The sequence below is a fragment of the Salmo salar genome, chromosome 27 (assembly GCF_965601325.2).
Source record: "Salmo salar chromosome 27, fSalSal1, whole genome shotgun sequence".
Taxonomy (NCBI): domain Eukaryota; kingdom Metazoa; phylum Chordata; class Actinopteri; order Salmoniformes; family Salmonidae; genus Salmo; species Salmo salar.
Window position 1 is genome coordinate 9,131,268 of NC_138317.1, and position 21,706 is coordinate 9,152,973.

The window sequence follows — 21,706 nt, forward strand, 5'->3', positions numbered from 1 at the left end:
AGCTGTGGAGCCCGCTGCTAATTAGAACAGGAAGTACTCATTAGCCAATGAGTGTCACCCTCCCATGGGTTGTCCCATCTCCCATGATGCTCCCTTGGACCAGCATGAGTTGTTCTTCAAACTTGTCTAGCGTAGAATGTACTAGGCCTACTACAGTGCAACTGATGATTTGTTTCACAAGGATTATTGGCTAATTTGCATGAAATAAGAAATGAATAGTAAATATTGCAATACATCATAACATACTGTAGTAGTCTAGTAATAACAATGATGGTTATAAAAACAAATCTGGCCAGCGATACCGAAACCATTACCTACCATCTGATTCCATTAGAAACTGGCTCTAAGATGAATGGTCATTGGTTTATCATCACACAGGGGAATGGCCATTCTCTAAACACCAGTCAGAATAAAGTATTAGACGATGGCGGCTCATCAGTGTCCGTTTAAACGACTTGTCTGTATTTATTGTCGCCAGTCGGTCGGTGTGCAGGCAGTGTCTCTCAGCGCGCCATATTAACGCCTCTCAACTGACACAATTTCCAGGGCTGAGGTTTGGGAATAACACATTGAGTCGTACAATACAACATGGACTCATAGCCCTCCTCTCTCAGCCTCCCCTGCGCCATGTTCATCCCCCCCCCCCAGAGGTTGTCAAGAGATTACCGAACATTACAAAGCAGGTTTTCCCATGTCACATTAAAACCTCTCCCCCTCTTAACAGCATCTTAAACCATATTTTTTCTCCTCGCTTTCCTTTTCCGCTTGGATGACTGGGAAAATAACCAGGGAACAAAAAAGGTCAAGTGACTGCCCCTGTGTTGCCTCCTCTGTTTTTTTTATATAAAGAGCAAAGGAATAGAAAATGTTCTGAGGTAGACCAGCATGAAATTGTTGCATGGTAATGAGTCTTTGAGCCAAGGATGGGGATGGGGGGGGACTGACATCTAGTTAGGCCACGCACTCACACTCTACCTGTGTTTGAGTGTGTGTCTATTGATGTTCATGTTATATGCCTAGAGACATTGCAAGTGAATAGATGGGATTTGCTGGTTGCGTTTTAGTGGTGGAAGTGTGGTTGGGGGTTGGTGTCTGTGCTGGCTGACTTATGACCATACTGGACAAGTTGATCAAGTCTGGAGGTCTGGCTTGCCCCCCTGCTGAGGGGATCTGTCTGTGGGTGATAATCTTTGTGCTGAGAAGGGTGTGTGTGGAGGAGGGTTGGTGTGAGTGCACGCACGTGTGTGTGATATGGGGAAAGGATGTGGGTGTGTGGTGGACTTATTACATTTATTACAGTGCAGTTTTATGTCTGGCAGGCCGTGCTTAGGGGGAAAATTAGGTGTGATGACTTTCTGTTTCATTAGGTCATTAGTTAGAAACGTAGCTACATAAATAGCAGAAGCTGTTATTATATCAAAGTCGTGCCAAATAGAAGAAAAAAAAAACATTTTCCATGCAATTCTGTAGATTTATGTTTGTTATGGCAGCCTATGCATTGCAAATCCCTTATCGGTCCACACTGTGCACTTTTCACTTTTTAAGTCATGTATATGCTTATTAATACAAGCATTTTGACACAGACCAAGCTTTGTAATTGTGCAGGCATTAAAATCATTATGACAAAATAACATGCTAAATAACAAAACTGTCTCAGATCCAAATCGGAGTAGTTTTGTCTGTGTACTTTAAAGCTTGGATGAAAGCCTTTCCTTTCTACCAAGCATGATATTCGGCTAGTTGTTCTGTGTCTTTTTGTGTTACCAGGTTTTAAAAAAACTCTTTGTACAAATGCTATTGAACTGGCGCCTGGCGGGGGTTTGCTCTCCAATAACACTGCAGAGGATTACACCAAAAAATGAAAAGGAGTAGAAATCCACATCATAGATCTGCCTTTAGTTGTCATGCAGTTTTATTGATTTTAAATTGTAAGATACTACCTGATTCACCTCCGCAGTTTGCTACATTTTTACTGTTGACTAAGACCAATAAACTGTTTTGCCTCAGCTGAAAAGATAACATGATCAATTTGGCCCACACATGTCAATACGATAGGTTTAAATTATTTGCAGCATCAGTTTTTCTTTGTACAGGATGCAAAACGTTGAAACTTTATCGAATTTCTTTTGGTCTCTCCCTTTGGCAATCATTACTCCAAAATTATGGTACATATATATAGGATGCAGTAAACACATTGTAGGTTTAAGGTGCAATTAATCAGAATGTTAGCCTATTTGTTAATGCAGCCTATAGGCTACTATAATACAGTATCTCGACATATTAGTGAATAATAAAGGACTGTCCTAAATACTGTCATTTGATTTTTTGGACAATTAAAAATGACCAATATCAGCTAATAGTGTTGAACAATGATTCAATTGGTTCATTAATTCAATTAGTCAACATTTCTAGACATTTAATGTCCCATTAACATTGCTTCCTTCCCTCCATTGTCTAGATATAATTCATCTTCATTTAATCTAAATGCATATAATCCAATCATTAAAAGAAAGATATTCTTAAATATTATGGCTATTATGGCCTTTAGCTCACCTATCACACATAGAAAGCAGAGGATTCCACCCACCAAGCCAAAGCTGCCGTTACTTTAGTTCGATTAAAGGCGAGGTGATATATATATATATATATATATATATTTATATATTATTTTTTTTCACAAAGCGGTGATGATTCGAATAGCGAAAACACCTGGCGTTGCGATTCATTCCCGCGCGCTTTGATAGGCGACCTTCCTGTACCCTCGTTTCGAAATCTTCCTTCATTGCACTTGCATGATGTCAATCTGATGCACAGCACCCTCCCCCGAGATACCAAATAAGCCGCTGTAGTGAGTGAAGCTCGCACTAGCCCGGACGGCTCTAGCTTCGCTCTGTGTGTTACGCGCGAGCCCGGAGAGAGATGACAAGAGCTTCGCGAGGCTGGACATTCAAACATGGAGCTTTTTAAAACGCAACTTTCGGTGATTTGGATATTATTGCTGAATGGAAACAAGGGCTGTCACGCTGAAGAAGGTATGTGGAATGTATTTTATACGTTTGTTGTTGTTTTTATAACCCCGGACTGCTCGTAGCAGGTGGATGAATGAACGTCCACACACTCCAGCCTAGCCGAATCGCCAGTCTGGTTGCAGGTGATGCGAAAGTTCAGAGATGCCGACAACGTTGTATATTTGTACAAATAGGTCTATATTAAGTAAATTATTTCAGTACCTTTAAGGAATTTACAACATTTTTAAAAGGGGGGGCGCGCCAGAGTTCGGAAAAACCGCTCCAAATCTATTTGGTATGAAAGCCGTCTTCGTTGTGTTTCACACAGCTGGCAGCTTTACGCATTTCTTTTCAGTAGCTAAGTGACAGTTGAACATGTGGACAAAATATATTTTTTTAAATGGCGTCATATGGGAGTAAAAACGAGGTGTTAAGTCTACCGACTTCGGACAAGGATTCACACAAACTTGTCTTGTTGCGAATGTGTAGCCTAGTCCTACAATCGCATTGTTACAAGCTGCGTCCATTTATCACTTTGACATTGAACGGAAACCGTTCAACCTGGACAGTAGTAGTCTTGCAGCAACGTCGTAATGATGTTCTACTTTGTATGAGCATATTACAAATTGGCCACTGTTCGTCAAAAAGTCTGAAACGCAACAAATAACATTGCTTAAATGTCAGAAAGTGATAGGCTACTGTCAACGAAAAATATATTCCAGCACTACGTCTCAGCATTTACTTCGTTAACCAGATTGAATAGGAAACATTGTTTCCCTCAAACACTTGCATAGCCAGAATAGATTCTGACCCTAAACTTGCTTACATCTGCACTGGGGTCGGACTTCCCTAATCATCATATTGTTACCCATGGATATTCTGTCTGTAAGAAGTTGCCCTAAAAAAGACGCAACTGTCTCTTCAAGCCAGAATGTTGAATAAAATAATATGTATACTTACTTTACCGGTTGTCTGTGCTATTGGCACTTTTGACAGTAGGAAGTGGAGATAAAATATCCACACGAAAGTATTGTTTACATGACTTTTTACGGCGGGTAGGTTATGTTACTTGTTTTTTTTCCCCATTTCCTGAGTCATAGCAAATTATGCAAAATGTGTAAACAACATTGTAACCGAACATTGTCTACCTTTCCGTCTGTGGTTCGGTTAAAGGACATTTAAAAAAAATAATCTTAATATTCATCAACTCCAGCACCACCCAACATCAACATATGTGAAAATGGCACGTTTCTATGTTTTGTAGTAAAAAAGATAGACGATAAGTGTTTCCATTGACATCGGTGTGCATCATGTGATTTTAACCAATATGTGTAGGATGTCAATGGAAACACATCTATCTTTTTCACTACAAAACATAGAAACGTGCCATTTTCACATACTGTATGTTGGGGTGGTGCTGGAGATGAATGATTTAAAAATATATATTTTCATTAAGCTTGGCCATTGTTTGTCACATGCGAATTGCATCAGTATTGAAAATACAAAATGGGAAATACAAACCGAAAAAAATACCAGTGTACTGAAAGTTGGGTTAACACTTGCCTGTGGATATTATGTCTCAGACTACCTCCATCATAAGGACAAAATCAGTAGACAGGTAAAGTAAGTTGAAATTAAGTTTATTCAAAATTCTAACTTGTAGTGGGACTGTTCGGGAATGCTGAGCCTGCATGTTTAAGACTAGAGTGTAAATCATCCACTCTCAGATTATAAGAGGCTAGGTTAGACAGGCTTCCTGTTGGGATTAAAGGGCAATTCCACCACTTTTCAACCTAATTTTCATTATCTCCTGCACAAATAAGCGTCTTCATATGTGAAAACATTGTATTGCTATGATTTGTAGAAAATATAAAGTTCAAAAGTTCTACCCAATGACAAAATGTTAAAACATAACAAATGTTTATTTTCAAACACTATGAGATTCTCAGTGATGTGGGGAGCAAGAAAATACCCTCCCTCTGGCTAGAATCTCATTGCAGTATCTGGAAATCAGAGAAGCATTGTTTAGGCCCTTATCTTTTAAACCACCGATCATAGAAACTCAATGTTTTCACATGTGATCGACCACCTTGATTTGGTCTTGTGTTTTTTACATTGGATAAAAATAGAGACTCAGAGCTACAAAATGGTATATCACACACTACGGTTGAGGAACTACGGAAAAGTAATTCTGCTTTGAAAGTTGATAAACTTGTAAACTAACTTTTGAGAAAATGGATCTTGAATGTTTTGGTGCATCTACTGGATAGCTCTTCTTTGTCTACACCTATTCAGCATCGTTCACACCCTCTTAAGCCTTAGCCCCACCCATTTCTTTAAGGATTCACATAGTACGGTAGTGTAGTAAACAACCAAAGATTTCAAGACTAAAGTGGTGAAAGTAGTAGCCTACAATAAGGAAAAACTCCAGGTAACAATACACTATCTAGTCCTTGGCCTATATCCTAATCTGACTTTGGTGGAGGTCATGTTCCTCATATTACCGTCTCTGGTAAACACACACTATATAAAATCAAAGTTTATTTTTCACATGCACAGGATACAGAAGGTGTAACATTGAAAGGGTTATTTGCATAGTAGCAATATCAAAAATGGAAAGTGTCCAGATAAATATATTTCATAATTATTAGATGATGCTAACCCAGACACGCTTCTCTAAATTGATGGGTCATGTGAAAGAAATGCTATAACCACCCCCAGCCACATCTAGCTAAGTGGATGGGTCACTAATGTGTAGACGTACACATGTTCATGAAATACAATAGATGGTCGTAATCACCCCCAGACACACCTGGCAAGCTATCTAGTAAATGTATAGCTTCTTCAGTGGATGTTGAACACATTTCTACCTGCAAATGAACACATTTCAAGTTAGCTAGCTAAACAATGAACCATAATCCCAACCCATACAGTACAAATGGCTTGTCATAGCTAGCCACCATGCACGAAATGCTGTAGTATAAATCTGCAGGTAGCTAAAGATAACCAACTAGGTTCAATGTTAGCATGATAGCTAACATTAGACTATACCTAGCAATGCAAATGGATTACTGAGAAACAAATAATATTACTACACAGGTCATACACATAACGTTAGCTAGCCAGCAACCAAGCTTACGTTTGCTAGCTAGCTATCAGTACACTTTAACTTGCAATTAAACTTTCTCACAAAATTAGAAAGTATAATATCTGAAAATTAAGCTAGACTCTTGCCCATATACATGGATGAACGCTTCACGGCAGACTGGAACCCTTTAACTAAACAGGAAGCCTGTCTGATCCCAGTGCAGTTGTAAACAACCATAGGGTCGGAATCTATTCTGGCTGACACTTGCATAGAGCAAATGGTTTCCTTTGTCTCATTCCCTGACAATCGCTCATACTTCAAAACCGAGGGCAGAATGTGAAAGCTGGCTTATTGATGCCCCCTCTCTACCTTCTCTTTCTGCCCTGTAAAGTAGTCTGGCCAGTGGGCTATCTCTCTCTGGTTGTGAGGTATTGAGCGTGGCTCTGATGCAGGAAGGGCTGGGGCTGTGTCACTGTTAGGCTCAGGTGCGGCCAGTAAAGCGTCCTAATCGGTGCTTGGATTCAGAGAAGGAAGAGCACATAATCGCATGCTTTCCCCAGGCGAGGGTTAGTTCCAGCAGTGTCTAAGCACAGCTGAGCCAGGCTGTGCAAACACACATTGCATGTACAAACACAAACATGCAAACGAGCACACGCGCGCACACACACATTCTGCTCATACGCACACATAGCTTTGTTACTTACACACAGACACACACACAATCTCACTTAAACACAGCAATCTCGCTTAAACACAGATGCATGTCATAATTACTTACACACACACATCCTCTCATACACCCGCTGCACACACCCACATGACAAGGCATGCCGACCACACAAACACAAACACAAACACACACACACACACACACACACACAAGCTTTCTTACTGTACACCCACATGAACACAGTTTTGCATGCATACTTATCCACACATAGCGTACAGTGTTCACGTATAGAGTATTATACCATGGCATTGTTGAATACTCGTTTCTGATTGGCTTGAAGGACATTCTAGAGCGTGGATTATTTTGCTATAACGCACGGTGGAATTGAATGCCTATATATCATTCTTATATGTTCTATGTTTCAGCTCCTTTAGAAAGCAAAAGTCGAATTGAAAACGTTATTGGCATTGTTGAATAAAATCTTCATAACATCAAGTTAGGATTGGCGGTTTGGTTCGCTAAACTAGCAAGTCTGTTTGTGGTTACCAAGGCAACTACTGTAGCGATCTAGTAAACTTATAGCTTCTTCAGTGGATGTTGAACACATTTCTACCTGCAAATGAACACATTTCTAGCGGAAAATGGTATAAAAGGGATTATCAACTCACGGCTCTTCGTTCTGTGGAAAATAATGCAACTCTGTCGAAGGTCAGTTCCACTCCGCTGGCACATCGTGGAACACACCTACGTCGTTCATTATTTTCCATAGAACGCATAACCCCTCGTTGATAATTTTTTCCCTATAATACTATAGAGCACTTTACACCCACAGCTCAGTGTTGCCAGCTTGAGTCGTTTTCCTGGAATGCTGGCCAGTTGGATTGGAAGCTCTGTTCTAATTGATGTTGTGACAACGATTAATTGCTGTGAAAGCAATGCGTTTCTGAAGGCTGGGGTTGGCAGCCATGTCATTGGGGTTCGCAACAGTAGGGGATTTGCCTCTGTCTGTTGTTCAGATCCCTCTCCATCCTATCAGTATTATGCGAGATGCAGTGCATTCAGAAGGTATTCAGACCCCTTGACCTTTTCCACGTTTTGTTATGTTACAGCCTTATTCTAAAATGGATTACATACATTTTTCCCTCAATCTACACACAATACCCCATAATGACAAAGCGAAAACAGGTTTTTCGTAATGTTTGCTAATTTCTAAAAAATAAAAAACATAAATACCGTAAGTATTCAGACCCTTTGGTATGAGACTCGAAATTGAGCTCAGGTGCATCCTGTTTCCATTGATCGTCCTTGAGATTTTCCTACAACTTGATTAGAGTCCACCTGTGTTCAATTCAATTGATTGGACATGATTTGGTAAGGCCCACACATGTCTATGTAAGGTCCCACAGTTGACAGTGCATGTCAGAGCAAAAACCAAGCCTATGAGGTTGGCGGAATTGTCCAAGACAACGAGCTCCAAGACAGCATTGCGCTGAGGCACAGATCTGGGGAAGGGTACCAAAAAAATATCTGCAGCAAAGAAGGTCCCCAAGAACACATCATTCTTAAATGGAAGAGGTTTGGAACCACCAAGACTCTTCCTAAAGCTGGCTGCCAGGCCAAACTGAGCAATCGGGGGAGAAGGGCCTTGGTCAGGGATGTGACCAAGAACCCAATGGTCACTCTGACAGAGCTCCAGAGTTCCTCTGTGTAGATGGGAGAACCTTCCAGAAGGACAACCATCTCTGCAGCACTCCACCAATCAGGCCTTTATGGTAGAGTGTCCACACGGAAGCCACTCCTCAGTAAAAGACACACGACAGCCCGCCAAAAGGCACCTAAATACTTTCAGACCATGAGAAACAAGATTCTCTGGTCTGATGAAACCAAGATTGAACACTTTGGCCTGAATGCCAAGCGTCACGTCTGGAGGAAACCTGGCACTGTGAAGCATGGTTGTGGCAGCATCATGCTGTGGGGAAGTTTTTCAGCGGCAGGGACTGGGAGATTAGTTAGGATCAAGGGAAAGATGAACAGAGCAAAGTACAGAGAGATCCTTGATGAAAATCTGCTCCAGAGCGCTCAGGACCTCACACTGGGGTGAAGGTTCATCTTCCAACAGGACAACGACCCTAAGCACACAGCAAAAAACGGCGCAGGAGAGGCTTCGGGACAAGTCTCTGAATGTCCTTGAGTGGCCCAGCCAGAGCTCAGACTTGAACCCAATCGAACTTCTCTGTAGAGACCAGGAAATAGCTGTGCAGCAACACTCCCCATCCAACCTGACAGAGATTGAGAGGATCTTTTAGAATAAGGTTGTAAAAATAAAAAGTCAAGGGGTCTGAATACTTTCCGAATGCACTGTAAAGATCAGAATTGCATTGTGTGGGCTGTCACACACAGCTTCTCACAGAGGATACTCTGTATGTCCGTGTGTATTCCTGGTTCTGAGTAACCTTTTCATGGATCTTTATAATGTGTCTTCATACAGTACCAGTCAAAAGTTGGGACACACCTACTCATTCCAGGGTTTTTCTTTTGACTATTTTCTACATTGTAGAATAATAGTGAAGACATCAAAACTATGAAATGACACGTATGGAATCATGTAGTAACCAAAAAAGTGTTAAACAAGTCAAAATATATTTGAGATTCTTCAAAGTAGCCACCCTTTGCCTTGAGGACAGCTTTGCGCACACTTGTCATTCTCTCAGCCAGCTTCGAGGTAGTCACCTGGAATGTGTTAAGTTAATTTGTGGAATTTATTTCCTTCTTAATGCGTTTGAGCCAATCAGTTATGTTGTGACAAGGTAGGGTTGGTATACAGAAGATAGCCCTATTTGGTAAAAGACCAAGTCCATATTATGGCAAGAACAGCTCAAATAAGCAAAGGGAAACGACAGTCCGTCATTACTTTAAGACATGGTCAGTCAGCGCGGAACATTTCAAGAATTTTGAAAGAGCAGTCGCAAAAACCATCAAGCGCTATGATGGAACTGGCTCTCATGAGGACCGCCACAGGCAAGGAAGACCCAGAGTTACCTCTGCTGCAGAGGATAAGTTCATTAGAGTTACCAGCCTCAGAAATTGCTGCCCAAATAAATGCTTCAGAGTTCAAGTAACAGACACATCTCAACATCAACTGTTCAGAGGAGACTGCGTGAATCAAGCCTTCATGGTCAAATTGCTGCAAAGGACACCAATAAAAAGAAGAGAATTGCTTGGGCCAAGAAATTCAAGCAATGGACATTAGCCCGGTGGAAATCTGTCCTTTTGTCTGATGAGTCCAAGTTTGAGATATTTGGTTCCAACCGTTGTCTTTGTGAGATGCAGAGTAGGTGAATGGATGATCTCTGTATGTGTGGTTCCCACTGTGAATTATGGAGGAGGATGTGTGATGGTGTGGGGGTGCTTTGCTGGTGACACTGTCTGTGATTTATTTAGAATTCAAGGCACACTTAACCAGCATGGCTACCACAGCATTTGGCAGATACGCCATCCCATCTGGTTTGTGCTTAGTGGGACTATCATTTGTTTTTCAACAGGACAATGACCCAACACACCTCCAGGCTGTGTAAGGGCTATTTGACCAAGGAGAGTGATGGAGCGCTGCATCAGATGACCTGGCCTCCACAATCACCCAACCTCAACCCAATTGAGATGGTTTGGGATGAGATGGACCGCAGAGTGAAGGAAAAGCAGCCAACAAGTACTCAGAATATGTGGGAACTCCTTTGACTGTTGGAAAAGCATTCCAGGTGAAGCTGGTTGAGAGAATGCCAAGAGTGTGCAAAGCTGTCATCAAGGAAAAGAGTGGCTAGTATATATAAAATATATTTTAATTAATTTAACACTTTTTTGGTTACTACATGACTCAATATGTGTTATTTCATAGTTTTGATGTCTTCACTATTATTATACAATCTAGAAAATAGTAAAAAAATAAAGAAAACCCTTGAATGAATGAGTAGGTGTGTCCAAACTTTTGACTGGTACTGTAGGTATGCCTGGTAGTGAATGTCTTTCTGGTGTCTGTGTGTCTGTCCTTGTTTCTGTGTTTCTCACTAGGTCTCTCTTTCTGTGTCTATTTGTGTTTCTTGTTGTGTCTCTTGGATTTCTGCATGCAGCTAGGCTAGGTGTGTGTGAGCAAGGCCTCTATATGTGTGCGTGACCCCCCCCCCCCCCCCCCCACATTACCATGCGTCTCACATCCCAGGCTGGATTAAGGAGTGCTAATACGGCTGTGGCCCTGTAGGCAGTGCGGGGTGTCTTCCCCTCCTTGCACAGTCAATCTAGCTCTCGCAGCCGCTCTCTCATTCCCCACGCCTCAACGCTAACACACCTTGGCATCTCATCGGGATCTCATTTACTTCCCTCTCTCCCTCCTCCCCTACTTATCCACCCATTGTGCAGCTGGAAGAAGGGGAGATTCAGCCTGGGCTAAAACTGAAATGTAGCCTCTGGGTTCATTGTGTTTGTGCCGGCATAGCTTTATAGCACTGTGTGTTATAGGCTAGTGGCCAATCCTCAAGAAGGGGGTTAGCTGTGGTAGAACAAAACACAACTATGTTTTTTCACATCTCTAATTTCCTAAATCGATGGTTGTGAAGAAATATTTTCTTGCAAAAGTGATTCAATTGCTAGATATCGTCAGGAATCTTGTTGTTGATGGAGCTCTGCAGAGTGGTCACTAGCTGGCACGGCCAAGTCATAAAATAAGATTTTAAACCTAACCTTAACCCTAATGCCTAAACCTAACCTTAAATTAAGACCAAAAAACTACAAAAAAAATGTATGCAATTTTACAAAATAGCAAATTAAGACTCATGACGATGACCATCAACCTGCCTTTATTTACCTGCAGGTGGGGCTTAAACCAGCTGAAAGCAGTTGCCCCATGAAAGACAGTCAACTCATTTTGATTCTATGCTACATTGTGCTATCCTGAACTCTCTGAAATGAGTTGTGATACATGCTTTGAAAGCAGATGACCCAAAGTAGTCACTTCCCTTATGATTGATGCAAACCACTTTTGTGAGTGCCAACCCGTGGGCTCAGATCCCTGGTCCTTCTCTCTTGGCTGAGGCAGAGGGTTTCTGGAGCTGATAGTGGCGACCTCGCTGTGTGCGAAAGGTCAAAGTGATTTGTGAAGTTGGAAGCCATGTCCGTGACATTGTCCCCCTGGGCTTTTTGGGCGATGTCATTTTGATGGCAGAGACCGAGGGAGGAGAGGAAAGTGCCAGGTACATGGTGTGCGAAAGAAGGGAGAAACGGAAGGGGAGGTGAGGGAGACTGGGATGAGGGAGGAGCGAAAAAGGGAGCGTCCTAACCAGTCACCTTTCCTTTGGTGCATAGCTCTCCAACAAAGGATATGTAGCCTAATACAGTCCAACAATCCCCAAAATGACTCTGCACTCTAAAGCATTTGCTTACTTACCAAAGGCTAACATTGACTTTGTGATGGATTGATTGATTTTATGTGTCTTTAAAGCCTCCCAGAGGGTCACCTGATTTTCCTTTGTTCTCCTGTAAGGACGGACGCTATTCTGCTGTATCTGCAGTAACGCTCTGTGCGTGTGTGCGTGTTTGTGCCGATTTGAGATGTTATAGGTAAGATTGTCTTTTTAGCTGATTCTTAGCCTTATTGGATAGTGAGGAATGATTAGGGGACTTTATACTGGTGCTAGTGAGGAATGGGGATATTTGGGATAGATGGATCGCAAGGCACTACAGAGGGTAGTGCGTACGGCCCAGTACATCACCAGGGCCAAGCTTCCTGCCATCCAGGACCTCTATACCAGGCGGTGTCAGAGGAAGGCCCTAAAAATTGTCAAAGACTCCAGCCACCCTAATCATAGACTGTTCTCTGTGCTACCGTACGGCAAGCGGTACCGGAGCGCCAAGTATAGGTCTAAACAGCTTCTACCCCCAATCCATAAGACTCCAGAACAGCTAATCAAATGGCTAACCAGACTATTTGTAATGCCCCCCCGTTCTACGCTGCTGCTACTCTGTTATTGTCTATGCATAGTCACTTTAATAACTCTACCTACATGTACATAATACCTTGACACTGGTGCCCCCGCACATTGACTCTGTACCGGTACCCCCTGTATATAGCCCCCTATTGCTATTTACTGCTGCTCTTTAATTATTTGTTATTCTTATCTCTTACTTAAGAAAATACAATTTGTTTTTATTTTTTTTAACTGCGTTGTTGGTTAACCTCTTGGGGCTAGGTGGGACGCTAGCGTGCCACCCGTGGTGCACTCCATCAACAGCAGGTGCATTTCAAGAGCGGCAAATTTGAATCCAAATAAATGTCAAAATTCAAATTTTTCAAAAATACAACTATGTTACACCATTTGAAAGATAAACATCTCCTTAATCTAACCACGTTTTACGATTTCAAAAAGGTTTTACGGCGAAAGCATAAATTTAGAGTATGTTAGGACAGTACATTTACAAGAGTTGTGTGTAATGTTTTGTCAAGTCAAAGACAGGGTCACCAAAACCATAAAACCAGCTAAAATGATGCACTAACCTTTTACAATCTCCATCAGATGACACTCCTAGGACATTATGTTAGACAATGCATGCATTTTTAGTTCTATCAAGTTCATATTTATATCCAAAAACAGCGTTTTACTATGGCATTGATGTTGAGGAAATCGTTTCCCTCCAATAACCGGCAGTCAAGTCAGCGTAACAAATTAAATAATTAAAATTAGAAAACATTGGTAAAATATTATATTGTCATTTAAAGAATTATAGATTTACATCTCTTGAACGCAATCAACTTGCCAGATTTAAAAATAACCTTACTGGGAAATCACACTTTGCAATAATCTGAGCACTGCGCCCAGAAAAATACGCGTTGCGATACAGACTAGACGTCATGTTGGGGAGATCTAAAATCGAAAATACTATGTAAATAATCCATTACCTTTGATTCTCTTCATCAGATGTCACTTCCAGGTATCACAGGTCCATAACGAATGTAGTTTTGTTCAAAAAAGCTCATCATTTATGTCCAAAAATCTCCGTCTCGTTAGCACATGATGTAAGCCAGCCGGACTTCTCGTCATGAACGAGGGGAAAAAATATATTTCCGTTCGTTCAAACATGTCAAACGTTGTATAGCATAAATCATTAGGGCCTTTTTTAACCAGAACATGAATAATATTCAAGGTGGACGAATGCATACTCTTTTATAACGTATTGGAACGAGGGTACCCGACATGAACTCGCGCGCAAGGTGTCTAATGGGCCATCATCGTTCCATGGCTCTTGTTCGGTCAGATCTCCCTCCAGAAGACTCAAAACACTTTGTAAAGGCTGGTGACATCTAGTGGAAGCAATAGGAAGTGCCAAAATATTCCTAAACCCCTGTGTTTTTCAATGGGATAGGTTTAAAGTCAATACAGCACATCAGGTATCCACTTCCTGTCAGAAAATGTCTCAGGGTTTTGCCTGCCAAATGAGTTCTGTTATACTCACAGACACCATTCAAACAGTTTTGGAAACTTTAGAGTGTTTTCTATCCATATATAATAAGTATATGCATATTCTAGTTACTGGGTAGGATTAGTAACCAGATTAAATCGGGTACATTTTTTTTATCCAGACGTGCAAATGCTGCCCCCTAGACCTGCATGGGTAATATAGAGATATTACAGTGTGTGAGAAGCCTTGACATGATCCTCCAGTCTGCTCTATAGGTTTCCATCCTCCACCACCAAAGCTGTTAACACAAGCAGAAGCCAAGGTTAATACTGTACATGCTAGCTCACTCCCCACGCCACATCGGTCAATATTCTTAAAGCTGCCAAACTCAAAGTGGAGAGGAACATGGAGAGTGGGACTCTGGGGAGCGCATCAATACAGTAGCAGGGTTTGGGGAGAAGTTTTTTATTTTTAAACAACCGACAGGTGTGCCCCTCCACGTGCAAAACACTCATACACATCTTAAACCACACACGCACATTAAAACACCTCACATGAGCACATACATTAAACACACACTCCAGACCCTAACCTTTCCCTTACAAGACATGTTGTTTTGTAAAGGTTCCTTAAAGGTTGAGTATAAAAGGCCTCATTAATATAGAAAACATTTACCTTAAGAAAGGGAGGGACTGCTGCTGTTTTCTTTGCCTTTGTTTTACAATGTTGCCTTTAAGAATGCATTTTGTCCTCTGTATATACTCTACAGTGATAATAATAGAACGGTTGTCTGGCAGACCATATCAGCCAAAGGGACTTAGTTCCTCAACATATTCAATACAGTATATTATGTAGTCCAAGTGGGAATTGAACTGACAACTCTGATACTTAGAAACTGGCCTTGGAAGTACAAAACTTTTATGCTTTTGGCATACAAGGTGAGTGGCAAAGGAAAAGTCAGTATGGCCTATAGTACCTGGTCTGAGTACCAGTCTCTTTAGCTAACATTCCACTCCTTGTCATCGCCAAAGAGACTGTACTCCTCAAGCTCATTAATGATAGAATGTTCATTTTGAAATGATACATGACATGGAGTACAGGGAGTGGGTTAGCTAAAGAGACTGGTACCCAGGCTATACCGTAGACATGGAGTACAGGGAGTGGGTTAGCTAAAGAGACTGGTACCCAGGCTATACCGTAGACATGGAGTACAGGGAGTGGGTTAGCTAAAGAGACTGGTACCCAGGCTATACAGTAGACATGGAGTACAGGGAGTGGGTTAGCTAAAGAGACTGGTACCCAGGCTATACCGTAGACATGGAGTACAGGGAGTGGGTTAGCTAAAGAGACTGGTACCCAGGCTATACCGTAGACATGGAGTACAGGGAGTGGGTTAGCGAAAGAGACTGGTACCCAGGCTATACCGTAGACATGGAGTACAGGGAGTGGGTTAGCGAAAGAGACTGGTACCCAGGCTATACCGTAGACATGGAGTACAGGGAGTGGGTTAGCTAAAGAGACTGGTACCCAGGCTATACAGTAGACATGGAGTACAGGGAGTGGGTTAGCGAAAGAGACTGGTACCCAGGCTATACCGTAGACATGGAGTACAGGGAGTGGGTTAGCGAAAGAGACTGGTACCCAGGCTATACAGTAGACATGGAGTACAGGGAGTGGGTTAGCGAAAGAGACTGGTACCCAGGCTATACCGTAGACATGGAGTACAGGGAGTGGGTTAGCGAAAGAGACTGGTACCCAGGCTATACCGTAGACATGGAGTACAGGGAGTGGGTTAGCTAAAGAGACTGGTACCCAGGCTATACAGTAGACATGGAGTACAGGGAGTGGGTTAGCGAAAGAGACTGGTACCCAGGCTATACAGTAGACATGGAGTACAGGGAGTGGGTTAGCGAAAGAGACTGGTACCCAGGCTATACCGTAGACATGGAGTACAGGGAGTGGGTTAGCGAAAGAGACTGGTACCCAGGCTATACCGTAGACATGGAGTACAGGGAGTGGGTTAGCGAAAGAGACTGGTACCCAGGCTATACCGTAGACATGGAGTACAGGGAGTGGGTTAGCGAAAGAGACTGGTACCCAGGCTATACCGTAGACATGGAGTACAGGGAGTGGGTTAGCGAAAGAGACTGGTACCCAGGCTATACCGTAGACATGGAGTACAGGGAGTGGGTTAGCTAAAGAGACTGGTACCCAGGCTATATAGTACCTGCTTGTGACTGAATGTGCCGTCTCCTATTACCAAAGGTTGCTTGTGCTGGTCCTCATCTCACAGCTGTTGGCTTAGAGACTATCAGCCTGAATCTAGCCTGGTTTAGACTGCAGCATTACCTGCTGTATCACAGGTCATGGTAACGGCATAGAGGAACACACACAATGAATACTCCTCGTCGGTGTCTTCATTACACAGCAAATGATCAGAATATCCACGTGTTGGTTTGGCAGGGTATACAGTGTACTTTTGATGCAGTTTTTCTATCCTAACATGGAATTACTGTGTCTGCCTACCACTCTTGAGCCATCCACTGGTCATGTAAACCACTGTGAGCCATGACATGAGGTCCGTGCCATGTGCCCATCTATCCAGGGATTCTATGTTGGACACGAAACTAAAGACACACGAGATGTGAAACAATGTCATGTCCACCCCTGCTAATGTCTGTTCCCCTCCCATGAGCCTCCCCTCTCCTCATCTACGCTGTGTCAGTGCTCGCCTTGCCAGGCGTGACTCTGAGGGCTGCTCGTCAGCCTGAGAGTGCTGCATACCGTATCCCCAGGGTATTTCGAAATACCAATACCGTCAATATACATTTGAATAAATACTTATAGTCAACTTGTGCACTAGGTAGTAGATGAAGCAGATTACATTCATCATTATTTTTTATTATGAAGCTTACCGGTACTAGTTTGTACAATGTCCCTGTGCAGTTTTTTTTAGTAGAGGAAAGAGTGCCTCCTACTGGCCCTCCAACACCACTTCCAGCAGCATAAGGTCTCCCATCCAGGGACCAACCCTGCTTAGCTTCAGTGGCAAGCCAGCAGTGGGATGCAGGCTGGTATGCTGCTGGCTATAAGATGTGCCAAATAAATTCTATCCAGCTGGGTTTTGTTAACTTGCTAAGTAGCTAACGTTAGCTTGCAAGATGAAACTTCTTGGTAACAGACAATCCCCTCCTGGATTAAGATCCCTGCTTTCTAATAATTGTTTTCTCTGTGCTGCAAACTGCGTTTTGAGATGATTGCGTAACTTAATGAGCTGGGTTGTCTGTCTTTAGTCGGTCTTCACATGCGCTCGTTAGCATTTAACTAGCATCAGCTGTGAGGATTCCTTAGTACTTGTTAGCATTCTGGTGATGTTCTTTTGGCTTTTTTTTGTTTGGAGAAAAAAAAGATATATCCCGGGATGGCACAGGCACGGTAAGAAAGTATTGACATCTGGATACTGTTCAACTCTTGCTCCTAATGTCTTTTTATGTCCTCCCGCTAGTCCTATGCTGCTGCATCGTCCGAACGGCACATGTTAGGGGATTTAGACAGTGGGGCTTTTGACCTCACACATGCAATACCAATCAGAAATTCCTATGCACCTACTGTACAATAATGGTGTCTTCTAACATTTTAATTTCTCACTTCGAGGCCTGTTGACAGGCCTGTAGGCTGCTCTCTGTGTGCAGGGCTACTTCTGTAGTGTTTCCAATCTCACTAAAATCCCTGCGTCATCATATTCATGCCATCATGTTCTTCCTCCTCCTCAACATCTGTGCTGCAAATATGATGTGTATAATGCGTCATAGCGGACATCTCTGTAATGCATGATATCACTGTGTTTGCAATAGGAGTTCATACACTTTACATGTGAGTGACTGCATTTTAAAGCAGATGGGCTGGACTTTAAAGCAACTAATACATGTTTGATTGGAAGCTCTCCTGAGTTGAATGGACACAATTTTATATATATTTTTTTATTTATTTCACCTTTATTTAACCAGGTAGGCCAGTTGAGAGCAAGTTCTCATTTACAACTGCGACCTGGCCAAGATTAAGCAAAGCATTGCGACAAAAACAACAGAGTTATACATGGAATAAACGAACGTACAATCAAAAACACAATAGAAAATTCTGTGTACAGTGTGTGCAAATGAAGTAAGGAGGTAAGCAAATAAATAGGCCATAGTGGCGAAGTAATTACAATTTAGCAATTAACACTGGTGTGATAGATGTGCAGATGAGGATGTGCAAGTAGAAATACTGGTGTGCAAAACAAGGTTCTTGTGTTTTGAAAGGCACTTGTGTAAAGAGATTGATGCAAACATAACAGGAGTCCCATCCAGTGACAAAGCAAAGGATTTGTGCAATCAGAGGAAATATGTAATGTCGCGCCTAATCACGCGCTTATCAGCGCTGTCAACTCCTCAGTTAAACAGCCTGCCTACTGATTAGGCATTTAGACACAAGTACCACTGGCTTAATTTAAATGCACTGTGTACTGTATGCATACACCCACAAACGGTTCATTCACTCACACACCAACGCATCCTTGTCTTTGTGTGCAATCTTGCCCCCCTTTACCCGCCTCCCTTCTGGTAATGTTGGTCAAGTAGGAAATTCCGCTGGCTGGGGCTCATAAAGAATTACCCCCCCCCTCATGCCCATAACACCCCATTAATCTTTTGGAGAGGCATTTGACCTTTCAAACTCAGACCTGTGGAACTTGCTCACGCACACATGCTCACACAGTTCATACCCACTCAGAGAGTACATGCACGTCTACACACACACACCCTTACTCCCTCCCTCACACACACACAGGTGCATATTGAGCCACGGCTCACTCCCTCCGTTACAATAGGAAGGCCCTCTCCTCCTCGGCAGTGTGGGTTTGACCAGTGACTTGGAAAATTGCCCGACCTTCTAATGCGCGGTTTCCTCTGCGATGAATAAATACATAAATCGCACGGCTCTGGCTCGATCGCTTTTACGACCTGCCTCCCTCCCTCACCCCTGTCTCACCAACACCCCGCCAAAGAGCAGAGTAGCTTCCTCTGAAGTGGCTACCCCCCCTGGAGACGGCTGTTCATAATGAAAGGGTCTTTGCCGTGGGGTCCTTGGTGAGAGCAGTGTAGGTGGTGGAAGCCTGTAATGGGCTGAGTGGCAGGGGCACTGTAACCTGCCAGCATGGGCCCCTTAGTATTCAGTTGTTCAGCAGAAGTACTGGAGAGGGAGGAGAGGGGGATAAAGAGGAAAAGAGATTAAAGCGGGAGACGGGTAAGAGAGGGAGGGGGGATTAGAGGTGGGTGACTGTTGTCAGGGACCACACACACACACACCGTATGATTGAGCTGAAAGGCAAAGAAGGTCATTGTGTTTCATTGCTGCTAGTGTGGAACCAGACGTGTGTCATAGGGTGGCAAGAGAGCAATGACACTATGTTACAGAGGCCTCTGAGTCAGTGGGTGTTTCTTAATATGGTACCGTGCCCCCGAGCACGCAAATTTGAGCACGGACCGGTCGGCATAGGAGTGCGAAATGGAGCACGGAGGGCAGTTTTCAGATGCCTACTTCGTTTGTACACATTTCGATGCATCGACGCAAGCGGCAACTGAATTTTTCCCAGGGTTGTTGACGCAATATTACGCAACCACGTAAAAAACTACGCAACCTTTCTTTTTAAACAATGGTTGGCTGGTTTTGCACTGAAGCAGGAAAATGTTAACTCTGGCTTCAGAATCAAAAATTACCTACTCACAATTCATGTTATGACGACAATATTTTGTGCTGATACGTTAATACATACGGTGTTCATTTTGTCATGTTTAACTGCCTAAAATATCCACTGTAGTGTGCGTAGATCTCAGGCTAACTGACAAATAATTTTTTGCTACCCACAAACAATTTGTGGCTAAACGTTGGCCATCTACCTTATATAGGAACATTACATGTAAAACTAGCTGACTAGCTAAATTATAACGATTCACATAAAGCTAACTGCTAATGTGTTTGCTTTATGTATGGTTGAAGTCGGAAGTTTACATACACCTTAGCCAAATACATTTAAACTCAGTTTTTCACAATTCCTGACATTTAATCCTAGTAAAACTTCTGTCTTAGGTCAGTTAGGATCACCACTTTATTTTAAGAATGTGAAATGTCAGAATAATAATAGAGAATTATTTATTTCAGATTTTATTTCTTTCATCACATTCCCAGTGGGTCAGAAGTTTACATACACTCAATTAGTATTTGGTAGCATTGCCTTTAAATTGTATAACTTGGGTCAAACGTTTAGGGTAGCCTTCCACAAGCTTCCCACAATAAGTTGGGTGAATTTTGGCCCATTCCTCCTGACAGAGCGGGTGTAACTGAGTCAGGTTTGTAGGCCTCTTTGCTCGCACATACTTTTTCAGTTCTGCCCACAAACTTTCTATAGGGTTGAGGTCAGGGCTTTGTGATGGCCACTCCAATACCTTGACTTTGTCCTTAAGCCATTTTGCCACAACTTTGGAAGTATGCTTGGGGTCATTGTCCATTTGGAAGACCCATTTGCGACCAAGCTTTAACTTCCTGACTGATGTCTAGAGATGTTGCGTCTAAATATATCCACATTTTCTTTCCTCGTGAAGCCATCTATTTTGTGAAGTGTACCAGTCCCTTCTGCAGCAAAGCACCCCCACAACATGATGCTGCCACCCCTGTGCTTAACAGTTGGGATGGTGTTCTTCGGCTTGCAAGCATCCCCCTTTTTCCTCCAAACCTAACGATGGTCATTATGGCCAAACAGTTCTATTTTTGTTTCATCAGACCAGAGGACATTTCTCCAAAAAGTACGATCTTTGTCCCCATGTGCAAACTGTAGTCTGGCTTTTTTATGGCGGTTTTGGAGCAGTGGCTTCTTCCTTGCTGAGTGACCTTTCAGATCGTCGATATAGGACTCGTTTTACTTTTGTACCTGTTTCCTCCAGCATCTTCACAAGGTCCTTTGCTGTTGTTCTGGGATTGATTAGCACTTTTCGCACCAAAGTATGTTAATCTCAAGAAGACAGAACGCATCTCCTTCCTGAGCGGTATGACGGCTGTTTGGTCCCATGGTGTTTATACTTGCGTACTATTGTCTGTACAGGTGAACGTGGCACCTTCAGGCGTTTGGAAATTGCTCCCAAGGATGAACCAGACTTTTTTTTATGAGGTCTTGGCTGATTTCCTTTGATTTCCACATGATGTCAAGCAAAGAGGCAGTGAGTTTGAAGGTAGGCCTTGAAATACATCCACAGGTACACCTCCAATTGACTCAAATGATGTCAATAAGGCTATCAGAAGCTTCTAAAGCCATGACATCATTTTCTGGAATTTTCCAAGCTGTTTAAAGGCACAATCAACAACTTAGTGTATGTAAACTTCTGACCCACTGGAATTGTGAGGCAGTGAATTAATGTGAAATAATCTGTCTGTAAACAATTGTTGGAAAAATGACTTGTCATGCAG

The 21,706-nt window shown here is 42.6% G+C and overlaps 1 protein-coding gene across 1 annotated transcript in view; it reads left to right on the plus strand.

Moving 5' to 3' along the window:
* The first annotated feature begins 2,815 nt into the window (after positions 1–2,815).
* The window catches only part of LOC106588469 (ephrin type-A receptor 7), a 187,048-nt gene continuing 168,157 nt past the window's right edge, over positions 2,816–21,706 (plus strand). Inside the window, exon 1 of the mRNA XM_014177541.3 lies at positions 2,816–3,032. Coding sequence (XP_014033016.2) covers positions 2,954–3,032 — 79 coding nt within the window. The 5' untranslated portion in view covers positions 2,816–2,953. The remainder of the gene's footprint in view (positions 3,033–21,706) is intronic.